We start from the raw sequence: 20,840 nt of genomic DNA, 5'->3' as shown, positions 1-20,840 counted from the left end.
CTTGTTTTTTCCCTTCCCAGTTCCCTGCTGCATTTCCTTTACGGCACCTGTGCAATGCCTGCAGCCGCTCTGGAGTCTGTGACCACGGGCTGGAGTCCACCAGCTTCCAGATGCATTGGGGTGCTTCTGCTGTAATGCAGGCAGTCATCCATTAAAATTCCCATGAACAAATCAGTCTTTAAAATCATCCTGCTTCTGGAAGAAATGTACACAGCTCCCCCAGACAGCTTTGTTTCATCCAGAGTTAGTCGGCTTCTATTTGTGCTTAAAGTTTTGTCCTGTATCTTGCCTTCCACATTTTGATATGTGAAAATGCCCAGGCCTCAACAGCCCTCTCCCAGAAACTGGGAACCTTTTCGCTTTTCACTTCCCTATGATTACATCCTATGAGGATCCAGCCTGGGTCAGCTGTGAGGGTCCTGCCCGCTGACATGGGCCTCTTGCTGTTGGGGTGGCTGGACTCCCAAATGCCTGGTCCCTGGTGATGGGGAAGGTGCATTGCATTCTGGCTGACAGTCACCTAATGATGTTACAGAATCAGATGACATTTTACAACCCAAGTCATAAAAATATATTGAGCCTGCTTCAGCTCAAGGAAAATGTGCAGGAATGCAAACACGGGTACTGTGCTAGTTTAACTACGTGTCCTGGAGATTAAAGGGCAAAGGACTGCGTCTGCGTGCGCGTTGAAGAGGTGGGTAATTGTATCTGGAAGAGGAACGTGTAGGGTTTAGCAGGTTTCCAAAGTGTTGTTAAAGTGTAATTGTTTCCTCCTCCTCCTGCCTCCTGGGAAGTGCCTGGGATCGAGCACTGACTGAGCCTCCTTGGAACGTGCCTGTGGGATCGGCCTCGCTTCAGCACAACCGCGCAGAGAGAGTCAATGCCTCTACCTGCGCTTAACGGGGAAAGTAAATTGTAGTGCAAGCAGAGGGGAGTTAAAGCAGAGCAACTCCTGCTGTCTGTGAGCAGGCTTCTATAATAAACCCCTTACATGTTAATCCACAGACTAGGTGTCGGAGGTTTAAAGGATCCAAGGACAAGTGTAGCAGTTCCTACAGGCATCATGTTAATGTGATCATGTCACGGAGATGTGATGTCATTATACTGATTTGCGAGTCATTACTCGGGACTCTGTCACAATTGAATGCTGGTTGGTAGTTGGAATAGTTGGATAAACCTAAAGATAAAAAGGGTAGTTTCCAAAAACCCAGATGGTTGTTGCGCTGAGTTTAATGTGTACGTGCAGCCTCGTGCGCCGTGCCAGACCGCGCCGTGCACGGGCGCCCAGCACCTGCGCAGGGGTAAGTTCTCTCATGTATCCTGACTCTGCAAGTGTGACTCCAGTTTTCTAGAGAAACTCCCTCTGAGTGAGAGATCAGTTTGTTCATTCAAACGATTGTATTTCCACTTTGACTTGTATGATAGTTTTGTGGTTTAGACACTGGTCCTCTAAGACTTGCAATTTTGTGTTTGGGTCCCGGTGGATCTCTTGTCAGAGGCTGCAGGTTTAATTTTTGGATTATTTACTGCTCTTGTTCCACATTACCTCCTAGAGACATCACAGACATTAAAGAAAATTTATGCATTATAACAGATGACAGTATTAAATAATAAAATCATCAGTTTTGTAAAGAAAGGAAAAGGAACAAGCCTTCCATTTATTCAGCAGTGCAGGAGAAATTGCAATGTAGGTGATACAATCAGTTCTGCTGGCTCAGATATGTTCTTGATCACCATCTTTCAGCATAACTTGGAATATTTTACTCTCTGATGCTGATAGCTGGTTGCAAGTGAAAGCTGGAAGTGAGTAGGCCATGGTAGTTTTAGAATTAAATCCTTCCCTAAAATTTAATTTGTGATCTAGAGACCTAAGCAAGAAACTAACAGAACTCTAAATGTTTCAGCAGTTTTACACACATGGCTTCCCAAAGTTAATACTTTGTTCTCTCAGTCACAGGACAGGGAATTTTCTTCCAGTATATATGTGTGTGTGTATATATATATACACACACACACATCTGTAAGCCAGTCACATACGAAAACAATAACGAAGGAATAAGGAAAAAGTCAATAAGGAGATTTATATACAGCTGCTATTAAACTGGAAGAAAACAAATGATCTGTTGGGGTCAGTTTCGCTGGGAAATCAATTTGAGCAGAGTTTTATTGTCGTCTCTGCTAGATCCTTCATGTTATTTGCTTGCACCTTTAATAGTCATGACTGAGGAGGTTTTTACACTTGTGAATCTAAGCTCCCTGGATCATTGCGTTTGTTACCTTTTCATCATCCACATTCCCAGTTGTCACAAATGCTACCTAACAACATTGAGTGCTCAAAGTACATTTCCCCTTGTAACTCTAGGGAGTTTTGAATGTTCATATTAACTGCTTAAACTAGTTATAAACCAGTTAGACTCTAGTACCAGACAAATAGTAACCATCTGATGCATAAAAATGCCTCTATATGCGTTGTGTGTGACTATTGAGACTAAACCTCTCAAAGCATGGCCACACAAGCCTGAAGTTAATTATAAAAAACCCCAACTCGTATTCAGTGAAGAAGGTAAGAGTACTAATACATTAATCAAAACACCAGTAAAAATGTGAATACACAGAGGTGTACAAGCCACTGAAAAACTACTGAAACTGTTTATTCAACTTCTTAGTCTAAAATAATATTCTCCTTAAGTTTTACCTCAAAATGTATGTTTTCAAAATGATACATTAATTTAACCTAACTTTATGTTGTTATTGGTGCTTTAATATAATTTTTAAAACTTCAATTTATCCTAAAAAGCTTCATTATGTGTTATTATTTGCTAACCCATAGTACAAAATCGCCTTTGTCAGTGGGAACTGCAGACATTTAAAATATTTGTTCTAGCATTCTGCTATTACACAGTCTAACTGTCTTTTAATTTTGGAAAGGAAAATCCTGGAACTGCAATGAAAAATGGCTATTCTAAAAATGAAGTACTTCTGTTCCTTTTTGTAGCCTGATTTTGAATTCAGTCTCATCCTACTGTAACTTATTTAATGGTTTTCAGGAAACAGGAAGCTCTCAGTTCTCTCTTCCTCATACAGAAGACTAAAGACTTGATGTATTGCTGCTCATGGTGATGCCTTCATCATTTAATGGTTTATAACGTTAACTTCCTTTAATTGTAGTTCCTCTCCTTGCTGGATTTTCAGAATTTTCCAAGTAAATAGTAAAATACAGTAACGGAGCTGCTCTGGTGAGAAGGGAGTATTAGTTGCGTTACAAAATGGAAATTAAGGCTGACTTCTGCTTAGACACCATTTAGAGCAGAGTTGATAAGTTTTGATTTATGACGTTGCATTATAGTGATGCTTACAAAAAATAAATTAATTCTGTGATCTGAATGTCAAGTTATTCCTCCCAGCTGCATCCCAGCCCTGAGCTGGGGCCGTAGGTCAGGAAGGCACCTCTGTTGTCATATGAGTGTCTCTGTACAGGACAATGCATACTTACAGATTACCTTGACTCTGACCGTATCTTAAGTCCATTGATTGCAGTAGTTTTAAGCATAAACTTAGAAGTCATCTGAACAAGATGTTTCCTTAAATTAGGGTTCAAGGAATTCTAACACTTTTCAAACCTGCCTAACAGGTATAGCAGAAAACCAAAAAAGATTGTGCTAAGATTTAAAACTTTAACCATCCAGCTTCTTGCAGACCAGCAAGGAAAAAGTTCGGAAAGTTCTGAAAGCAAGGAAAGTTTGGTTTCACTGTGCTTCAAAGAGCTGCAAACCTGAGACGGTGCCAGGAGGGGAACTGCTGGAGCAGGTTCCTGAGAGGGCTGTCCTCTCCAGGGCTCTGTTATGTCCACAGAAACATAGAGAGGAATCAAAGTCAACTATTGCTTGTAAAGTCCAATGTGAACACACAGAGATGATGGTAACAGCAGGAGAATTATGATATCTACACCCAGATATTGATTCTTTATTTTTAACCTCCTGTGTGCTTTGAAATTAAAATGCTCAGATGATATACAAGATAATTTAACAAGATGAAATAAAAATAATATACAAGATTAAAAAGTAAAACTAAGTTACAAACACATATCTTCCTCTCCGAACACAAATAGAGTGCTTTACCCCGTAGAAATAAATAGTTGATGACCGAAATATCTGAAGACCCTGTTCCTTTATGCGCTGAAGATAACTGCCTTCAAACTAGGTAATTTTTGTAATTCAGATAGATTAAGATAAAATGGTGATTTAAACATATCTGGAATACATGATTTCCATAGCTCAGAGGTTCAGTAGCTGTCGGAGTGGCCTGGCGTGCAGGGCTGTGTTGCAGAACTCAGATCTGTTCTGTGACTGGGATTAAAGTGCCTGAAACTTTGTGTTCCCTGTGATTATCCATCTCCCTCCATTTGCCCATGTGGTGGGATGCTGTCTTTTCCAGACACTCTGTATGTATAATTTCTAAGCAGTTTTGGGAACCCTAGGGATTAGAAAAGGTATATGAATGTTTTATAATGTTATTGATAACGTGAGAGCAGATGCTTTTTTAATAAACTGCTGTGAGATAAGTTACTGGTAGCATCTGCAGAGATGTGTGTAAATGAGCTCAAAATAATTAATACTGTGTTAGAAGAAAGTGTGGGGTTCTTTAAAGCACATCTGTATTGGAGCATATAAAATTATTTCAGCCTGCTCTGAGAATGTGTTATAGCACAAATTACCATAATTTATTAGGGGAAAAGCTATTTCTGTTAATCATATATTAATTATTCATAAAATCTGTATTAATGTTACCTTAATGGGAAGTGTTACCAGCTGTGGTACTGGTCTTAGCAATCTATTCACATACAAAAAAAGATTAATAGCTTGACTTAAAAAGAAGACATAAAAATGACTTACAAGAGCATAAAAGCAACAAGCATGTGTATATGAGTTAACATAGAGATGACTACAGTAGACCATTCCAGCCAGCTAACCACTTTGTATTTTGGCTCTAGCACTGATTTGTGCCTGAAAGGAATTCACCTGGAATTACTGAAGGATTTTGGTCACAAACCAGTCCTATATACCTTGCCCTAATGCTTTTCAGCTCTTCAGCAAGCGTGGATCTGGTGTCTGAGTAAAATAGAAAGACACTCTTTCCCATTCCACTTTAAAAAAACAAACAAACAAAAAACCAGAAAACAAAATACCCAAACCCCCCTCCAAAATCTGATTTCAGTAACGTAAATTCAAGATAAATTCTTCCTGCTGAGAAAAAAAAAAAAAAAAAAAAACGAAAAATAAAAAAAAAAAAAAAAGGGATTTTTGCAACTTTTTAATCTTCTCAGAAAGCTATTGTGAGCCACGTGATGTGAAAATGCTGCTCAGAGGATCTGTTTCAACCCAGAACAAATGTGAAAGTATGTATATACATATGTGCTTGTGTGGGTAGCTTTCTAGATGCTCTACTCAAAATGTCAACATTTAGGTTATGACTTAAGATTAGAAGGCATGATTTGATGGAAGTTTAACAAAATCAAGCACAGAATGAATTTTCCAAAATTTATTTTAATTAAAACTTCTCTTTTTTGTGGCTTTTGAAAGTTCTCTTGCAGGAATGAAAACCCAAACAGAAAGGGCATTGGCTTATGCATGCAAATGTGCAATGCCTGGAAAGTGCAACTACTTCTATATGAGCAGTAAAAGCCTCATAGGATTCAACTGAAATTAAATCGTTTAGATCAGCTAGAGCCTTTTTATTAGGATAGCACAATGTTGAATTTATAAACACATTTGGTTTATATGTTAAGATAAAAGGCTGTTTATTGGTAAAAGATTTTTTTTTTTAAATGACAGTTACAACCTTTAATGCATGATCTGTAAGCTATCATCTGATGAATTTTGGTCAAAGCTATAGAAGAGAAGCATATGGAGTGGGGATCCAACCCAAAAGAAACATTAAAAATAATTTTTAAAATTGTATAGTTTTCAGCGAGTCCAGGAAAGCTAGGCCCAGTCTTGGAATAACGGGTAGAGCTGGGTGGTCTAAAGCTGAACTGATGTTCAAGAATCTTAGGTAATTTTTTTCTGTAACTTTGATAGTATTTCCAAGTTTTGGGTGGTGGGTGAGTCTGTGGCATGCAATCAATTGTCATGCCCAACTCTAATTAATATAGATCAGAAATGAGGTTATTTTGCAGTTTAGATTTTTTTTTGTCAAATTTCAGTTGTGGTAAAGTGGAAATGTATATGGAAGCAATTTGTATCTGGAGAGTTTACCAAATAATGTTATAAAAGAGGCTGTATTCTGTATCACTAGCCGTGGATACCAGGAGCTCCTTGTATGTAATGCATCCCAGCACCATTTTACACTTGCATATGAAAATGTTATCAGAGTTCTGCAGAGTCTGGTAATGATAATACTTCAGCATTATAACAAATAGGTAGTACTGTTATTTTGTTCTCTATTTTAGTATATCAAATGTACTTCATTGCTTACACTGTAGTAGCAGATCAAAACCATCTGCTGTCTTGCCACTAGTCCGCCAGCCTAACAGAAAATCTTAGTTCATTTTCCTTGAGGCCAGTATGCTTTAAAGCATGTGTACTAGGACTATAATCCAGCTGCTGAATGTTGATACAAGTCCAGACCTATGCTCATGAGTCTTTTAAATGGAAACAATGCTCTTTGCCAAGGATTGGAACAGAGATAAACTCAGTTTGCTTTTCTCTCTTCCCTCCTCCCCCCGTCCCCTTCACAGCTCCATCCCCCATCACAGTCATAAGGAAAGACAGGACATCCAGGAACAGCGTGTCTCTGTCTTGGCAAGAGCCCGAACATCCAAATGGGATCATCTTGGACTACGAGGTCAAATACTATGAAAAGGTGGGAAGAAAGACTGAAGGGGAGGGGTTTGTGCTGATAATACTGTAATTAAATGATTGCATCTTGCCTGTGTTAAGTACTGAGACACCCCTGTTCACTCACAGTCTGCCTCGATGACACCAAGTGTTGAAACTGTTCAGTTTTTAGTAAGGAGAACAACGTGAAAGTATGAAGTGAAATTGCTAAGTTCTGTTGTCTACCAAGTTCATCCCCAAACACATCAGAACAAATATAGAAAATAATGCAGACAAGCTGTAATACTTTTTTTTTTTTTCTTGAGTACAGTTCACTTATTCTGTTCTGTTACACTGTCAGTGTTCATACAGTTATTTGTCAGCATCCATGTGTTGGTACTTCCCTGTGGCGCAAGCATCTCTTACACAAAAATGATTTGGAAAAGAGATGGGCAATCCTTTTAGTGACTGCTTTGCACTACGAAAGTTCCCCCTTTTCAATATTAACTGAATTATTTATAAATTTTATGCAGATAACTACAAATCAAAGAAAATGTGCCATTATATAAGTTCTGCTTTATATTGACATTTTCTTGTATTTACAGCTGTTGATTTCTACATCATATATAGATCTGTATTTAGGAAAAAATAATAATCCTCATAACAGAATGGGGTTTTTTTTTAGTAAATCTTACTGGTAGAATTGAAAAGACCATAAACTGTTGTGAAGATTGTGAAGAGCAGTATTAGCCATTTTTAGATTGATCAGAGAGACCTTTTGATAGAATATATTGCTACTGAAGTTGACAAACTTTGAAAAAATGTCAGCAATAATGATTTAATTTAACATTTACTAATGCTGTTCATATCTAGAAATTAGGATTATATTTCATATGTAACAGGGAAGACATGGTGCCAATATCCACTTAGAAACTGCTGTTAAAAAGACTCCACGAGTATTCAGTTAATCTTTAGGAAGATTTCTCCTGGAGCTTTCGACTGGGACAATGTGGTATTGATAGTCCACACCTGATCTCCAGCTGAAGAATGGGGACCAGAGGGCCAAATTAATATGTCATCTGATTTGGGGTGGGGTTTTTTTGGTGAGCACTTGAACGTTCAGAGACCTTGGTAAAAATCTGAATATGTAGTCTATGGATAAAAGGAGAAAAAAGAAAGCTTCCTAAACATTTCGGTTCAGTCTCACTTTATAGTGCAGTAACCTATAGATTTTCACCTTTGTTTTTTTTTCTGTTATTTCGGTGGGGACAGGATCGAGTCCAGATCCTGGGCTTGAGAAGTAAAAGAGAACTGGCTCATACATCATATTGTCTTTATTTGTACATCCTCAACACTGAAGGGGCACAGGAGTTGTTTAGGCTCTTCTTGTTTCCAGTTTTTCAAAAGAAAAGAAGAGATACTGCCTTTCAGTAAGGGTTGGAAGAGCTATTTCCCTCACAAAGAGCCCACCCATGAAAGATCCCAGAATTTCAGCCTGTTTTGCACAGGCCAGGTTATTTATCTACATTATTAACTTGTGCTTCATTTGAGACCTACCTGGCTGCTGTTGCTGCCGTTTGGTCGTGCCTTTGCTCTCCAAGAGCTGCAGCAGCCCCAACTCAGGTCCACCTCCAGATTCCCCAGGTGGAAGCCCTTGCCTGGGCAGCTCTGTGCGAATACCATGGGGTGCAGGATGCAACATGTGGGTGTGATGCACATCGTGGCGTTAGGGTGATCTGTCTGGTTTTAGTTGCTCCAAAGGGAGATGATTTTTCCACTTGTGTGCATTTAGTTCATTTTAATTGAACGACTGAGAAGTTTTATTTGTGTATTTGGGTTTTTTGTGGTGGTGTGATCATTGTTCTACACTGAAATGGGCTTGCTTTATTCAAGAAAATTGTCACGTTCCAGTACTGTTGTATGCACAGACTGAGCACGCGGCTGCTATTCCCACCAAGTACATCCAGTCTTATGGAGCAACTGGTTGTCATAAGACAGCTTCATAAGACAACCAGTCTTATGAGGCTGATCTTGCACATGTGTTTCTTTCCTTTGAAGTCTGTGATCGAGAGTTCATATGCACCAGACAATTTTCTTAAACCAAAGAGCCAACTGCTTGGCATTAGGAAACAGACAATTTAGAGCAAAGGGTTTTTCAAAACCAGCCATCTGACACCAGTGTTTTTAATGTGTGGTCTCCACCCCCCTGGGGAGTCTGAAGCCTATTCCTCAGGGCTTATGAAAGGTAACTAAGAAAAGTAAATCTTGTCAGGGGACTTTAATCCATTCCCCATTTTTAGGTTGGCAAATTGAAAAAGGTTGAAAGCTACTATGCTGTACATGTTAAACTTACCTGAGTTTGGAGTAGCCCATGCTGGACTCTTACTCTTCATTTCTTCTCAAAACACCTTTGGAAGATGTTGCTTTTCAGCCTGAGATCTCTAAGCAGGCCCCCTCCACTCCTCTTTTCAAAAGAGAGCTTTCTTTTCAAACCAGTCCAATCCATTTGATTTGCGGCTTCAGAAATCATCTTGGTTGTGCTCAACAAAAAACCATTGCTGTTAAGTGGAAGCTGCTAGGAAATAAACCCTTTGCAGTTAGCAGTCGGGTTATTCCTCCTGACAAGTTGTACCTGATTGCTGATAGATGATTTATGTTGATCCATTCTTTTCCCTTCAGCTTGTTTTTACGTGCCATACTTTTTATAACCTCCTAGAAATTAATAAATACAGCATTAATAGAGTAATACAGGTCAGCCTAATTCTGTCATATGCCTTGTCCATGCAAATGCTGGGTTTTTTACTTTAAGTTGTTCTTAAATTTCAAAGAACACTTGATATTTATGGGCAACTGTATGTTACTGATACTCAGGATGTTAGAATAGATTTGGAATAAAAATAGAATGGCCTGTATCTAACTTATGATATCATGTAGTTTTTCTAATGCATTATTGGCATAAAGTATGTGGAAGATATTTATTTTCTGCAAGGGTAATTAATTAACCTATTCAGGTTTTATTCACCAGTGATTTGACTTGTGTAATCAAGAGAGAATAGAGCTTTATGTGATGTTTCTAGAGAAATTAGGAGCTACAGTTTTGGGAAACTGTTTTAACTTTTTGGAATGAACCCATGGGGTTTTAGTGAATAACATTATGAACTGAATGTGACAGATTTTCAGACTCACTGTTTGGAATGGAACCGTATTTTTTGTAAAAATCTGTGGGGCTTGGTTCTGAGGCCACAGCTACTATTTATTCAAAACATTTAAAAGAAATAAAATCCTCTTTCAGAGGAATACTGTATGGAAATTCTGTGCATTTATTTTATGGTAGGGCATAACATTTTATGTTAAGTTAATGGTACCAAATGACACCCCCGTTTAATCTGTCCATATAATGCTCTGCTGGATTTTAACTGTCTCATCTGTCAAAGTGCACAGGTAACAGAAGCCAGGTTTTTTTCATTAAACAAGCAAATACTTTGTTTCTTCCTTGTCCTTGCTCACCTAATGATGTTCTCTGGAAGGAGTATCTTGTCATGCAAAAACCAAAAACGCCATCTTCTAAATACCACACATAAACTATTAATTGCTTCATTTAAATATGTGGCTTACAATTATGATAACTAAATCCCACCTGCTTTATTAAGGTGAAGTCTGCTGCAAGCCATGAGTGAAATTTAGTTTCAGTCTCACATTATGGAAATAGATTTGCCTCTGCCACCATTGAAATTGTGTGTTCAGTAGACTGATTAAAGCCAACAAATAAATAATGATATCTAGTCTGTGCTCTTTCTGAGGCTGAAAAAGTAAATGATATGCAAATGCAATTAGCTGCCTTTAAACTCTTATTATTCTGTCTTTGAGTGTAGGTAGGCCACGTATACTCCACGAGGTTTGTAGAAACTGTTGTATCGACAAACAGTACACGCTTGGCAAAAAGGGGAAGCAGAATCGTAGTGGGACTGTGGGTTCCTCCCGAAGATGTGTAGTCTGGTTTTGGCCTCTCAAGTGTACATGCAACTGAGGGAGAAAATGCTCTTCCTTACTGTGCTTTTCTGAAAGAGGACATACCCTTCACTCTTACTAGTACTGCCACTATAAATTTTAGAAGTATCCCAAGTATGTCTTTTTACACATAGTTTAAAATTATAAAATCTCATTTGCAAATGAGACAGTAATAGTAGTGGGATTTGCTTCCCAGTAAAGTTTGTGTCTGGTAAACTACGCAGAAATATTCAGGAAGAATACGCTTCGTGCATCCAAGTTCAAATTTATCATCAAACAGAGTGTTTGATTAAAGTTCTTCTTGGCAAGGACTGACTCTCCTTTTTGTATTTTCCTTCTGCTTATGGCAGCTATAGTGCTGTATCTGTGAAGTTTTATTTCATCTCCAGGAAAGATAAACTTGGGCTTTTATGTGGTGTTTCACTGATTTGATTGCTAGCAACATAAAAAATTACTTACAAAATATGTGTGTAAAAAGCATACCATAAACTAAGATACCGTGACATCCTCCATACCATTGTTTTAAACATTTATTTTCCAAGTTTCATTGTGGATTACTAACAGACAGGGCTGTGACTATATTTTCCCTTGCACATGTGTATCTGCACAAGAAGGAAATGTTTGCATTTCATAAAAGCAGCCTGAAGTGAGATCAAAATGAATGTCCAGTCATAGTATACACAAAAGATTTTATGTTTTAAAGACAAGATTATTATGTCTTTGAAATTAAAATAGTTGCCTACATTCAACTGAATGATGAGATAAGGAAAGTCTGCAAATTATAATACTAGGCCTTTGTTAGTTCAAAAAGAAATAAATTTACACAAACCTGTTAGCTCCTTAGAATGTCTTCCTGTAAATTTTATCCCCTGAATTTATAACAGAAAACTTTTTCAGAGAAGTATTTGAAAACCATGAGGTTCAGTGCTGATTTCTTGGTTTATTTTTAGTGTGCAAAGAAAATGGGCCACACTAAACATTTTTATAGTCATTCTTTGAAGACTAGGTCCAACTCACCCTACCTGAGGTTTTGATTCCGGATGGTAACTTTTAGGCACAGGCTTAACTGCCTTTTTTCTTTTTTCTTTTTTCTTTCTTTTGTTTCTTTTTGCTTCATTCACCATGATTACTCATGTGCATAATGTTGAATATTATGTGGAGATTCTGGCAATTACATAACTATGGTGTAAATGTTTCTGTTTCTCTCTATATCAAAGACTGCCAAGAACAGGTTAGTTAGGCTTCTCTAGCACCAAAGTGAACTGTTTCTAATGTCCACCTATTAACTTAGAATAAACCTAACTGTCTTACTCTAGACAGCACTACAGAACAAACACAGTAAAACAATTCTAGTCTTTTCATATGAAGGTGAGATGGCTTTGACAATGAGTGTGTTGAATGTTTTCCAACCTCTGTACTTGCGCATCAGCACTCTAGTGTTGTCAAATTTAAAATGTCAGTACCTTGCATGATAATGCAATGCTATAAAACATAGTGGAAATTAGGTGAAATTGTTTGCATCCCACATACATTAATTTAACGTAGTTTCTGCCTTCAGCCAGGCAAAACTCCATTGTTTTAGTGTGTTTCAGGGCGTTCCAAGGGTAGCATATGAAATCCCCACCACCTCCAGAGTAAAAAAGTTCATGTTGGGAACCTAAACAACAGAGATTCTCACAGTTCCCCACATGTGTGGCTGCTGTCCAGGATTTTTCTGAGGCAGTTCCAGATGCCATTTTTAGGAAGCCAAAAATGCTCTTTTGGTACAGGATGACTTTAGTAAAATAAGCAATACCTCAGGCTTGAAATGCATGCTTAAATTTTTAGACTCTGTTCTTACAGTGGGACTGAGACATACTTTTATCAGAATTAGCTTTTTACACAGTGTGAGGTGTATCTGAACTTACTAAATTATAAAATGGTCCATTTCTTATTCTATATAAAAATTCGTTATGTCAGAAATATATGACTATTGAGCAGAGTGTGATTGTGAGCATATCATCTGTGCTAGACACACACCTTGCTCTTTAACAAAAAGCAGTAAGGAGCAAACACATTTCCTTCCTGGCTACTAAAGCCCAAGACTCATTCAGAAGCAAGTTCAGTGGGGTTTTGCCCAAGTGAGGATGGATGCATCAGTCTCATAGTTTTTATAGCATAGGAGAAAACCGGTTATATTTGCCTGTTTGCAGAGCTGAGGTGCAGACCCTGAGCAGAGTTTCTCTTCTGACTGTTATAAAGCTAAACACTGTCTTGTAAAACACAAGGCAGTAAAAACTGCATCCTGCAATAGCTCTGCAGGGCCTTAAAATGTCTAAGTTGGCCTGTTACAACTTCCAGTTCAGTGCAGTAGGCAAATCTGTTTTATGTTTTTCAAGTAACATTTTAATCTTCATTTTCTTGTTGTATTACAGACTATGGACAAAATGATGCAAAGCCATTTAATGAAATGTCGTATACACAGCATGTCTAGTGCTTGCTTTAGAGCACAATGCCATCGAAGCTCTAATGATTTAGATTTCTTGCTAATCAAAAGATTTTTAGCTGATTGAAATGCTGTACAAGCATTTGTCAGGCTATAAGTATTCAAAAAATATGCTGAATACTCTCCAGGTGATTTACAGTAATTTTGTACCAACCACCTCTTGTTTCTGTTTTTTAGGGTGTGGTTTTAATCTGATAATTTCTCTTCCCAAAAGCAGGAACAGGAGACAAGCTATACTATTCTGAGAGCCAAAGGCACCAATGTTACCATCAGCGGCCTCAAACCTGATACCACCTATGTCTTCCAAATTCGAGCCCGAACCGCAGCTGGATATGGGACAAACAGCCGCAAGTTTGAATTTGAAACCAGTCCAGATTGTATGTATTTGCTCAAATGGTTTATACTGACATTCTGCCCAGTTTCTGCCCGATTTGAGTGGCTGCTTTCACTCCTTTTCTCGTTCAGTAAATGCGACTCAAAGCTATTTACGACGTGTCTTTCAGGGTAGCATTATTATATAATGTTATATTTTGTCATTAAACTTGAAACATGCTATGAAGAGTATACCATGACTATCACAAGTGGTATTTTCTTCCATTTACTACCTGACCTCTGCCTCATGCCAGAATCGATACCTTGCTAGACCATGGCTCCAGCCAAGAGAGGAGGTGATTTGATAGAAAAACAGATTCATAACCTCACTCTGTTCCAAGTTTGTGGCCTGATCCCTATGGACTATAAACCCCTGCTCCAAGAGAATGAATGTTATATTAATCCATTGCTCCTGTGTGTCAGTGTGTAATTCTCCACCCTACTGCAGAGCATTGCTGATGTCTCCTGTGTAGCCTTGAGATTAAACTCATATGCCCAGGACGAGAAGGGTGGTCATTCAGTTGAGTAGCTGGTCAGGTTGTTGAACTGTTTGGGTGCCTTCTCCTCTCTGTCACTACGTTTCTGGGTGGTCTTGGGGAAGTTATTTGCTGGTTCAGCACTCCTTCTTTTTTCTAGTGCCTAGATAATAACATTATTTAACCGATGACCTTATAGATGTTCTTTACAAGTTCTGTTATTATTTCAGAAAGACTCTTAATAGAGCTCATAGTCTTAAATGTTACTTACTCATCACTTGGTACTATATAGTAAATCGGACCTTCTCTTTGCTAGAGGCTGAAAGTGGCTTAATGCATCAAAAAGTCAGCCTTTGCTTAGGTACCCAGTTACCGATGTAGACTGATGATGCATAGTCAGACTATTTGCTTTTTAGAAGATCAGGCTTTCACAGAATACTCATATCTGCTCTTCAGAGTTATAACACAACTAAGGACTAGAATTCTGATACGCTCTTATAAGGTTTATTCAGGTACTTGTGATAAGGCTTGAGATCCCATGGTGTAGAAGTGCTCTGCTAAAAGCAACAACTTTTTAACCAAGAAGAGTAGCATCAAGCCAAATCAAGCCTTTCAGCTGGTAGCCATGTATTTTTGAGATACGTTACGTATTTCGTTCCAGTTTTTTCCTCCCCTACCCTCAGCTCTTATTCTGAAAAATAAACAAGATTTTTGTTTAAAAAAATAATTACAAATCACTGTTATGCTGGCATGCAGGTTTGGCATACTGACTAAAACTGGAACTCAAGATAGAACAAACAAGTACAGCAAGGAGAAAAAAATAGTTGCAGTGATAACAATTTTCATAATTTAGACGTTAATGTGTTTTCTCTGTAAAGTAATATTAAAAAAAAAAAAAAAAAGAAAAAAGTAGCTGTCCAAAACTGTGGAAGGTGACAGGAGAGAGTGATGCACATCTCAATAATGAACGTACAAGTTACACAGATAGACAGCAAATTGCATAACTTTGTTCCTATTGCCAAGTTCTCATAAAAACATGAGTGCAGTTGTAGGTCTGTGATAGGCAGAGGCTTCTTTCCAAGGGGAATGATGTGACATATACAAGCACAAACACAGTGTCATGTACACAAACTGTCTAATTTGTGGGGACCAGGAGTGCTAGCTTTCAGCTCAGTTTGGGCAGCTAACTTGAAGCATAGTGCTGAGGAGCCTAATTCTGCTATGCTCAGTGAAGTTCAATCGGTGTCTGCTGAAGATTGTTCGTAACACATAAGATCTAAAGGTGTCCTGTCATTGTATAGCAATCTAGCACACCAAAGCTCCATGCTTAAGGTCCACAGGGAAACATCCAATGTAAGGCAGAAAATAGCTTTTTTTTTTACTTATAGACATTGATTAACCATGGATAGTCCTTCTGTCTGCTTCTGTGTGCCCTGGCTTTCCATAGCCTTCACAGGCATACTGTCAAGCTTAACTGGGAAGCTTAATTCATTAAAGCACTTACCATCTTACAGAAGTAAGAAGTAAAGGTGATGATTATTGACTGGCTGGAATTTCTTGCTAAGGAAAAATTCCTTACTGACTGTGAAAAAAATATATGTGTGTCACGGTATGTATGTTTTCATTTACATATAAGTTTATTTATAAGTATCAGTTTAACAGCAGTTATTACAATCAGCAAAAGTAAAAATCATCAGTAGCAGAAACAACTTTGGTAAATTGTCAAAGCTGGCTGGAGTCTTTTGTTTTGTTCCCATGTATTTATTTGTCCGATGAAAAGTTACTTAGTAGATTAAGTATTTGGCAGGAGACCAAATGCTATCTAGTGATGACTAAATCTGTCTGTTCCCTCTATGAGTGTCAATTGTGATGTAATCGATGTTATGTGTGCAGGGGGTTATTTATATTTTTTTGTGTTAACTTTCCAGCATTCTCCATTTCCAGTGAGAATAGCCAGGTCGTAATGATTGCCATTTCAGCGGCAGTAGCCATTATTCTCCTCACAGTTGTGGTGTACGTCTTGATTGGGAGGTTAGTTTATCATCTGGTTTGCACGTTTACTCCCCCTTCTCTTTCCCCGAGGGCCCTTGATGAGCATGGCAAATTGGGTGTCGTCAGGCAGTAGCATGGCTGGTTTGTGCCTTCCCCTTTGTCTGCTGCCCAGGAGCTCCAAATACTGCTTCATGCTCAGTAATGAGCCCGCTAGCGTTAGCAGCCCCAGTCATGCAGCAGTTGTTAAAAAATGCTATAAACACATTCTTAGGCAATTGTAAAATTAAACTGTAGGGGTCAAAAATCAACAAATCCTCTCATTAGCCAATTTCCTCAAATTCCCTGAGAACATAACATGCCTCTATAGGGCACAGAGAATGTAAATATCATTAAACTTTCAAACAGGCATTTAATTGTAGAGGGAAAACATTTTATTCTGTTTCCACCTGCATATAAAATTCTCTATATTATTTTTATTTCTCTGTTGATTGTAGATTCTGTGGATACAAGAAGTCTAAACATGGCACTGATGAGAAAAGACTGCATTTTGGGAATGGCCATTGTAAGTTACTGAAGTCCTTTAATGCTTCCAGATCTGTTGAATTCATCCCCTAGATAACTGGTACTTTTCAATTTAAAAAAAAATAAGTCATACCTCACTTAAACCAAGGTGAAATTGGGAAGAGAATTATCTCTTCTCTTGTGGATAAGGAGATTTTCCCCAAACAATTATTCTTTGTTTCAAGTTCTTTCATCTGTGTTCAGGTTAGTAATGAGCAAAACATCATTGTCTATGTTCAAACAATGCGTATGGTTAACAATATGATATTGATTCTGCTGTGCATTACTGAAATGCAAAGTATAACTTCAACTTTCTCATTATCAGCTGTATAAAGTCTAACAAATGACATTTTTTTTTCCCAAAGCAAAATATAAAATCAATGAAACCTGTCTTGATGACTACTGAATGGACTATGAAAAATTGCTTGCTTAACAAAGTTGACCTACTAATAATTTAGTTTGGAATTATTCTAAACGTAGGCTGAAAAGTGATTTGGAGTAGTTTATTAAATTGAGAATAACTACTAAACAAGTATCTCACAAATTAATGCGATTTTTTAATCCAGCTCTGTTTGCAAACATGTTTTGTTCAAGTCCTGAGTCACCATTTGCAAGAATAAATATGTCTGTGCTTTCATTGGGTCTCATCCAGGACTAAGAAGAGAGCCTTTCTATTGACTTACATTTTCTTTGTATCACAAAAATTGTATATAGATAGGGATATGATATTTTGCTTATCCTGAGGAATCTGGGCTACTTTTGAAACATCCTCAAAAGTCAAACCTGAAGCCTGTCTATTTCTGATGTTTGCCTACCTATTTTTAATAAGGCTAAGTGGGACCTTTTTCATGGCTACACTGGGCAGTTCAGATGTGCCCTGTGAAAGGAACAGCGTGGAGTATGGTCCCATCCAGGCAAAGAAGTGCTGATCATCTGAGCCTGGGCACGTGTCCTGGCTGCAGGGAAGAAATAGGCCACTGCAGCCCATGGCTGAAGGGCAGTGTCATCCTGCAGTATTTCAGCTCCTCTCTGATCCTGGATCCTCTCTGCAGTGTGCATAACCCTGCAGCAGTTTTCCACAGCAGAGGAGCTGTGGATCGTGAAGACTAGGTCACGGTCTAAGCTCCATCCATACCTTCTTTAAAACACAAACAAACTAGTTTTGGAGTAGGAGAAGCTGAGGGGGAGAGGAAGGTGATAGTTTAACATTCCAGGTCAGGAGTACAGGTGGGATTCTTGGAGTTTTTTATCACTGCATTTTGGATTTATTTTTGTCCTTACAGGTTGAAGATAATGCTCTTCATAAACACCAAGAATGGAAATTCCTTTTTTTTCACCCACAGTCTCATTAGTGTCTAATGAGCATGATTTTAATAAGAAGCAGTAGTTTGTCTTTGAAACTGTTTCAGACAAATATCCTGCTACACCATGTAAACCATGGTGAACCGTGTATTTCTATTGCTTAGCATGTTATAAGGTTAATGCGCATAGTTTTTTTGCACACAACAGCGGTGCTGTACCGTCTGCAAGAAGGGAGCTAATGGTACCATAATCAGATGCTTCCCCACCAAATATAATTGAATTAACATTTTAATGAGGGATTTACCTGCAGTAGTTGGAAATTAGAACTGCTTCCTAATCCCCGTGACAATGGAGTGACTGTTCTCTGACTGTTCATATTACTATTATTTTAAGTTTGGAGCCCCTCCTTATCTCCAGAGAGCCGTGAGCATGCATACCCACAACACGTGTGCTCCTTCCCCTGCACTGTCAGGGGATACACAACCTGAAATAGTGGTTTTGCTTCATGCAGCCCAACAACTACTAACCAACTAGTCTCAAAGAAAAAATCTATACAGTTACATGTGGCCCATAGAATTAATGCTCCATCATCCAAATTTAATGAGGTTATAAAATAAAAGCAGCCAGTAAAAAAAGTGTCACAGACAAATAACAGGTCAGAATTTGCTCTACTTACTTGCACACAATGGAAAGTTGCAATCACTATTCTTAAACATGTCAGTGCTGTTAAATTCCTGTGGATTAAATTGCTTTTAATTTGGCTTTAGATATTTATGTACTGTTTTGTGAGTAGTGCCTTGCTGATTCACTGTGTTGTAAGAACAGAGCTGATCATGGTCCTGGTGTTTCTGTTAAAAATTCTTGAAAATGATTTAATGATTTTGCAGATATTTATCTGTTAAGATTTGTATGTATGTATGTTTGTGGCTGTTGAAACTTTATTCTACTAAATTATAGTCTTTCTCAAAGAATAAGAAAAATTGTTTTTATGAACTAAAAAAGGATAAAGTAACTTCCATGGCTGTCGTAAACTTTCAGCATCTTAAATACAGCAGCTGGTTTATTTCAGTCAGTTTATTCTGAATTACTTTAAAAAAGGCTCCAGCCATGAACTATTCCCTGCAGCCTTATTACAAATCCTATAATATTACTTCAAAGGAGCAAAAATGTTTCACCTCCTCAGATCCTCTCCCTTTGCCTTCTTTGACTAGGCCCTTTTTATTTTTTTGCTACCTTTAGGGCAATTCATGCTGTTAAAATGAAAATGTAAATTATTATGTTTGCACAGAATGAGCTGTAAAGTAGTACAGCTTAACACATGTGCATGTGTTTATTATCTGTTTTTCATGACAGAACCCAGTTACTATACAGGCTGCCCTTAATTATTGGTGTGAGGGGATTATTCTCCTTGCAGTCACCATCACCTGATCTTGGGAACCTCTGGGGTCAGCATTAAAAATCTGCAGCCAAAAACCCCACAGTGCAGAAGCTTTTAATTGTTTTTATTTTTATAAGGGGTATGAGGGAGCCTGTAATGTACATTCAGCATGGACGGAAAGGAGCATTTACAAGATTTTTAACCAACAGCAATATACAGCCAATTACTTTTTGTTTTACTTGCAAGTAATTCTGTAATCATCAAGCTCTTGAAGGAAACACAGTCAGCATTTAATGCTGCGCACATGCAGCCCTTGTGTTAAGATCATGGCTCTTAGTTTGCATTGTTTTCGAGGCAATTAGCTTGGGAACTCAGTTTTATCATTTCTTTGTCAATTCTGAGGCCAATAAATCTCCATAAAATTCATTATTTATTTTTTTTTACTTATGCTTGGGATTGTTTGACAAAACAATGGTGTGCTTTAGCTAATGGTTCAAGGTATTTTTTTCCCATCTGTGTAACTTCAGAAAAAAAAGGTTTGACTATTCTAGCAGTCAACAAATTGATGCAGTATAATAATGCGAAACTGAAAAGGATATTCCTGAGTGGATTAAGGCAGTGTTTGTGGGAGGAGTTAATATCTTTTACAAGACCAACTGGTACAGTTAGGAGAAGCTAGAATACGTGTCCAGGAATGCATGTTTTGTGTCAGAAGTAGAAAACTTCAAGCTGGATGTAACGGATATTTCACTTTTTTTAACAAAACATCTTTATATTCTACAGTGAATACAAAGGCAGGCACACAAGGTACTGGGTAGAAGCACAAGCAGGGCCCTGAACCAGGGAGGGGGAATAAGGCTGTGCTTTGCCTTCAGCACCTTGTCTGCAGAGAAATTTTGGGATTAGTATGTTCTTCCCATCCACAGTCCTGCTGGAGGAAGAGCTGCAGAGAGCTCAAAACTACTCTTAAAATCATTCAGTCGTTTGACCTAGCGCTTGCCCCGGACAAACAGAACAATCGCTCACCAGGAAATTGTAGAGGAGGACAAAATAATAGCATAGGGTAATTGAGCACAAGAACCAGTAAAAAAAAAAAAAAAAAAAAAACAAACTGGCTGCCATCCTTGTATGTACTAGCAAAGGGAGTGAGGCAGAGGTGCATTTGTTTATGTATAATTTTCTTTTCTTATGCATCTTGTTGGAGGACTCAGGAGGAAAAAGTTTGAGTTAATGTGCTCTCCTTAATATCTTCATAAGGAATTTTCTGGTTGACTGTATCATCACACATTGTTTTCATTGCCTCTTTGTTGTTACCTTGAAAGGGACAATATAAGGCAGCACCTAAATGCAGTAAGATGGGGGAGTGGGTAGTATTATAATATTTGAAAAGCAGTTAAATATGGCAAGTGCAGGTATCTTTAAAATCGGTTTTCAGACTTCTGTGCAATAAC

At 38.1% G+C, this 20,840-nt stretch overlaps 1 protein-coding gene across 2 annotated transcripts in view; it reads left to right on the top strand.

Annotated features, from left to right (window-relative positions):
* LOC104364813 (ephrin type-A receptor 3) overlaps positions 1 to 20,840 on the top strand; it is a 228,371-nt gene that overhangs the window by 162,319 nt on the left and 45,212 nt on the right. Inside the window, exons 6-9 of one of the 2 annotated variants that reach the window (XM_033005159.2) lie at positions 6,737 to 6,861; positions 13,526 to 13,685; positions 16,085 to 16,187; positions 16,643 to 16,710. In XM_033005159.2, the coding sequence (XP_032861050.2) occupies positions 6,737 to 6,861; positions 13,526 to 13,685; positions 16,085 to 16,187; positions 16,643 to 16,710 (456 nt within the window). Of the gene's footprint in view, positions 1 to 6,736; positions 6,862 to 13,522; positions 13,686 to 16,084; positions 16,188 to 16,642; positions 16,711 to 20,840 lie in introns of both variants that reach the window. The other variant, XM_033005158.2, reaches the window with a different exon arrangement.

This window comes from Tyto alba, unplaced genomic scaffold (assembly GCF_018691265.1).
Source record: "Tyto alba isolate M040663 unplaced genomic scaffold, T.alba_DEE_v4.0 Super-Scaffold_14, whole genome shotgun sequence".
NCBI classification, from domain to species: domain Eukaryota; kingdom Metazoa; phylum Chordata; class Aves; order Strigiformes; family Tytonidae; genus Tyto; species Tyto alba.
The sequence above is the reverse complement of the archived record's forward strand: the minus strand, read 5'-3'. Positions and strand labels throughout refer to the sequence as shown.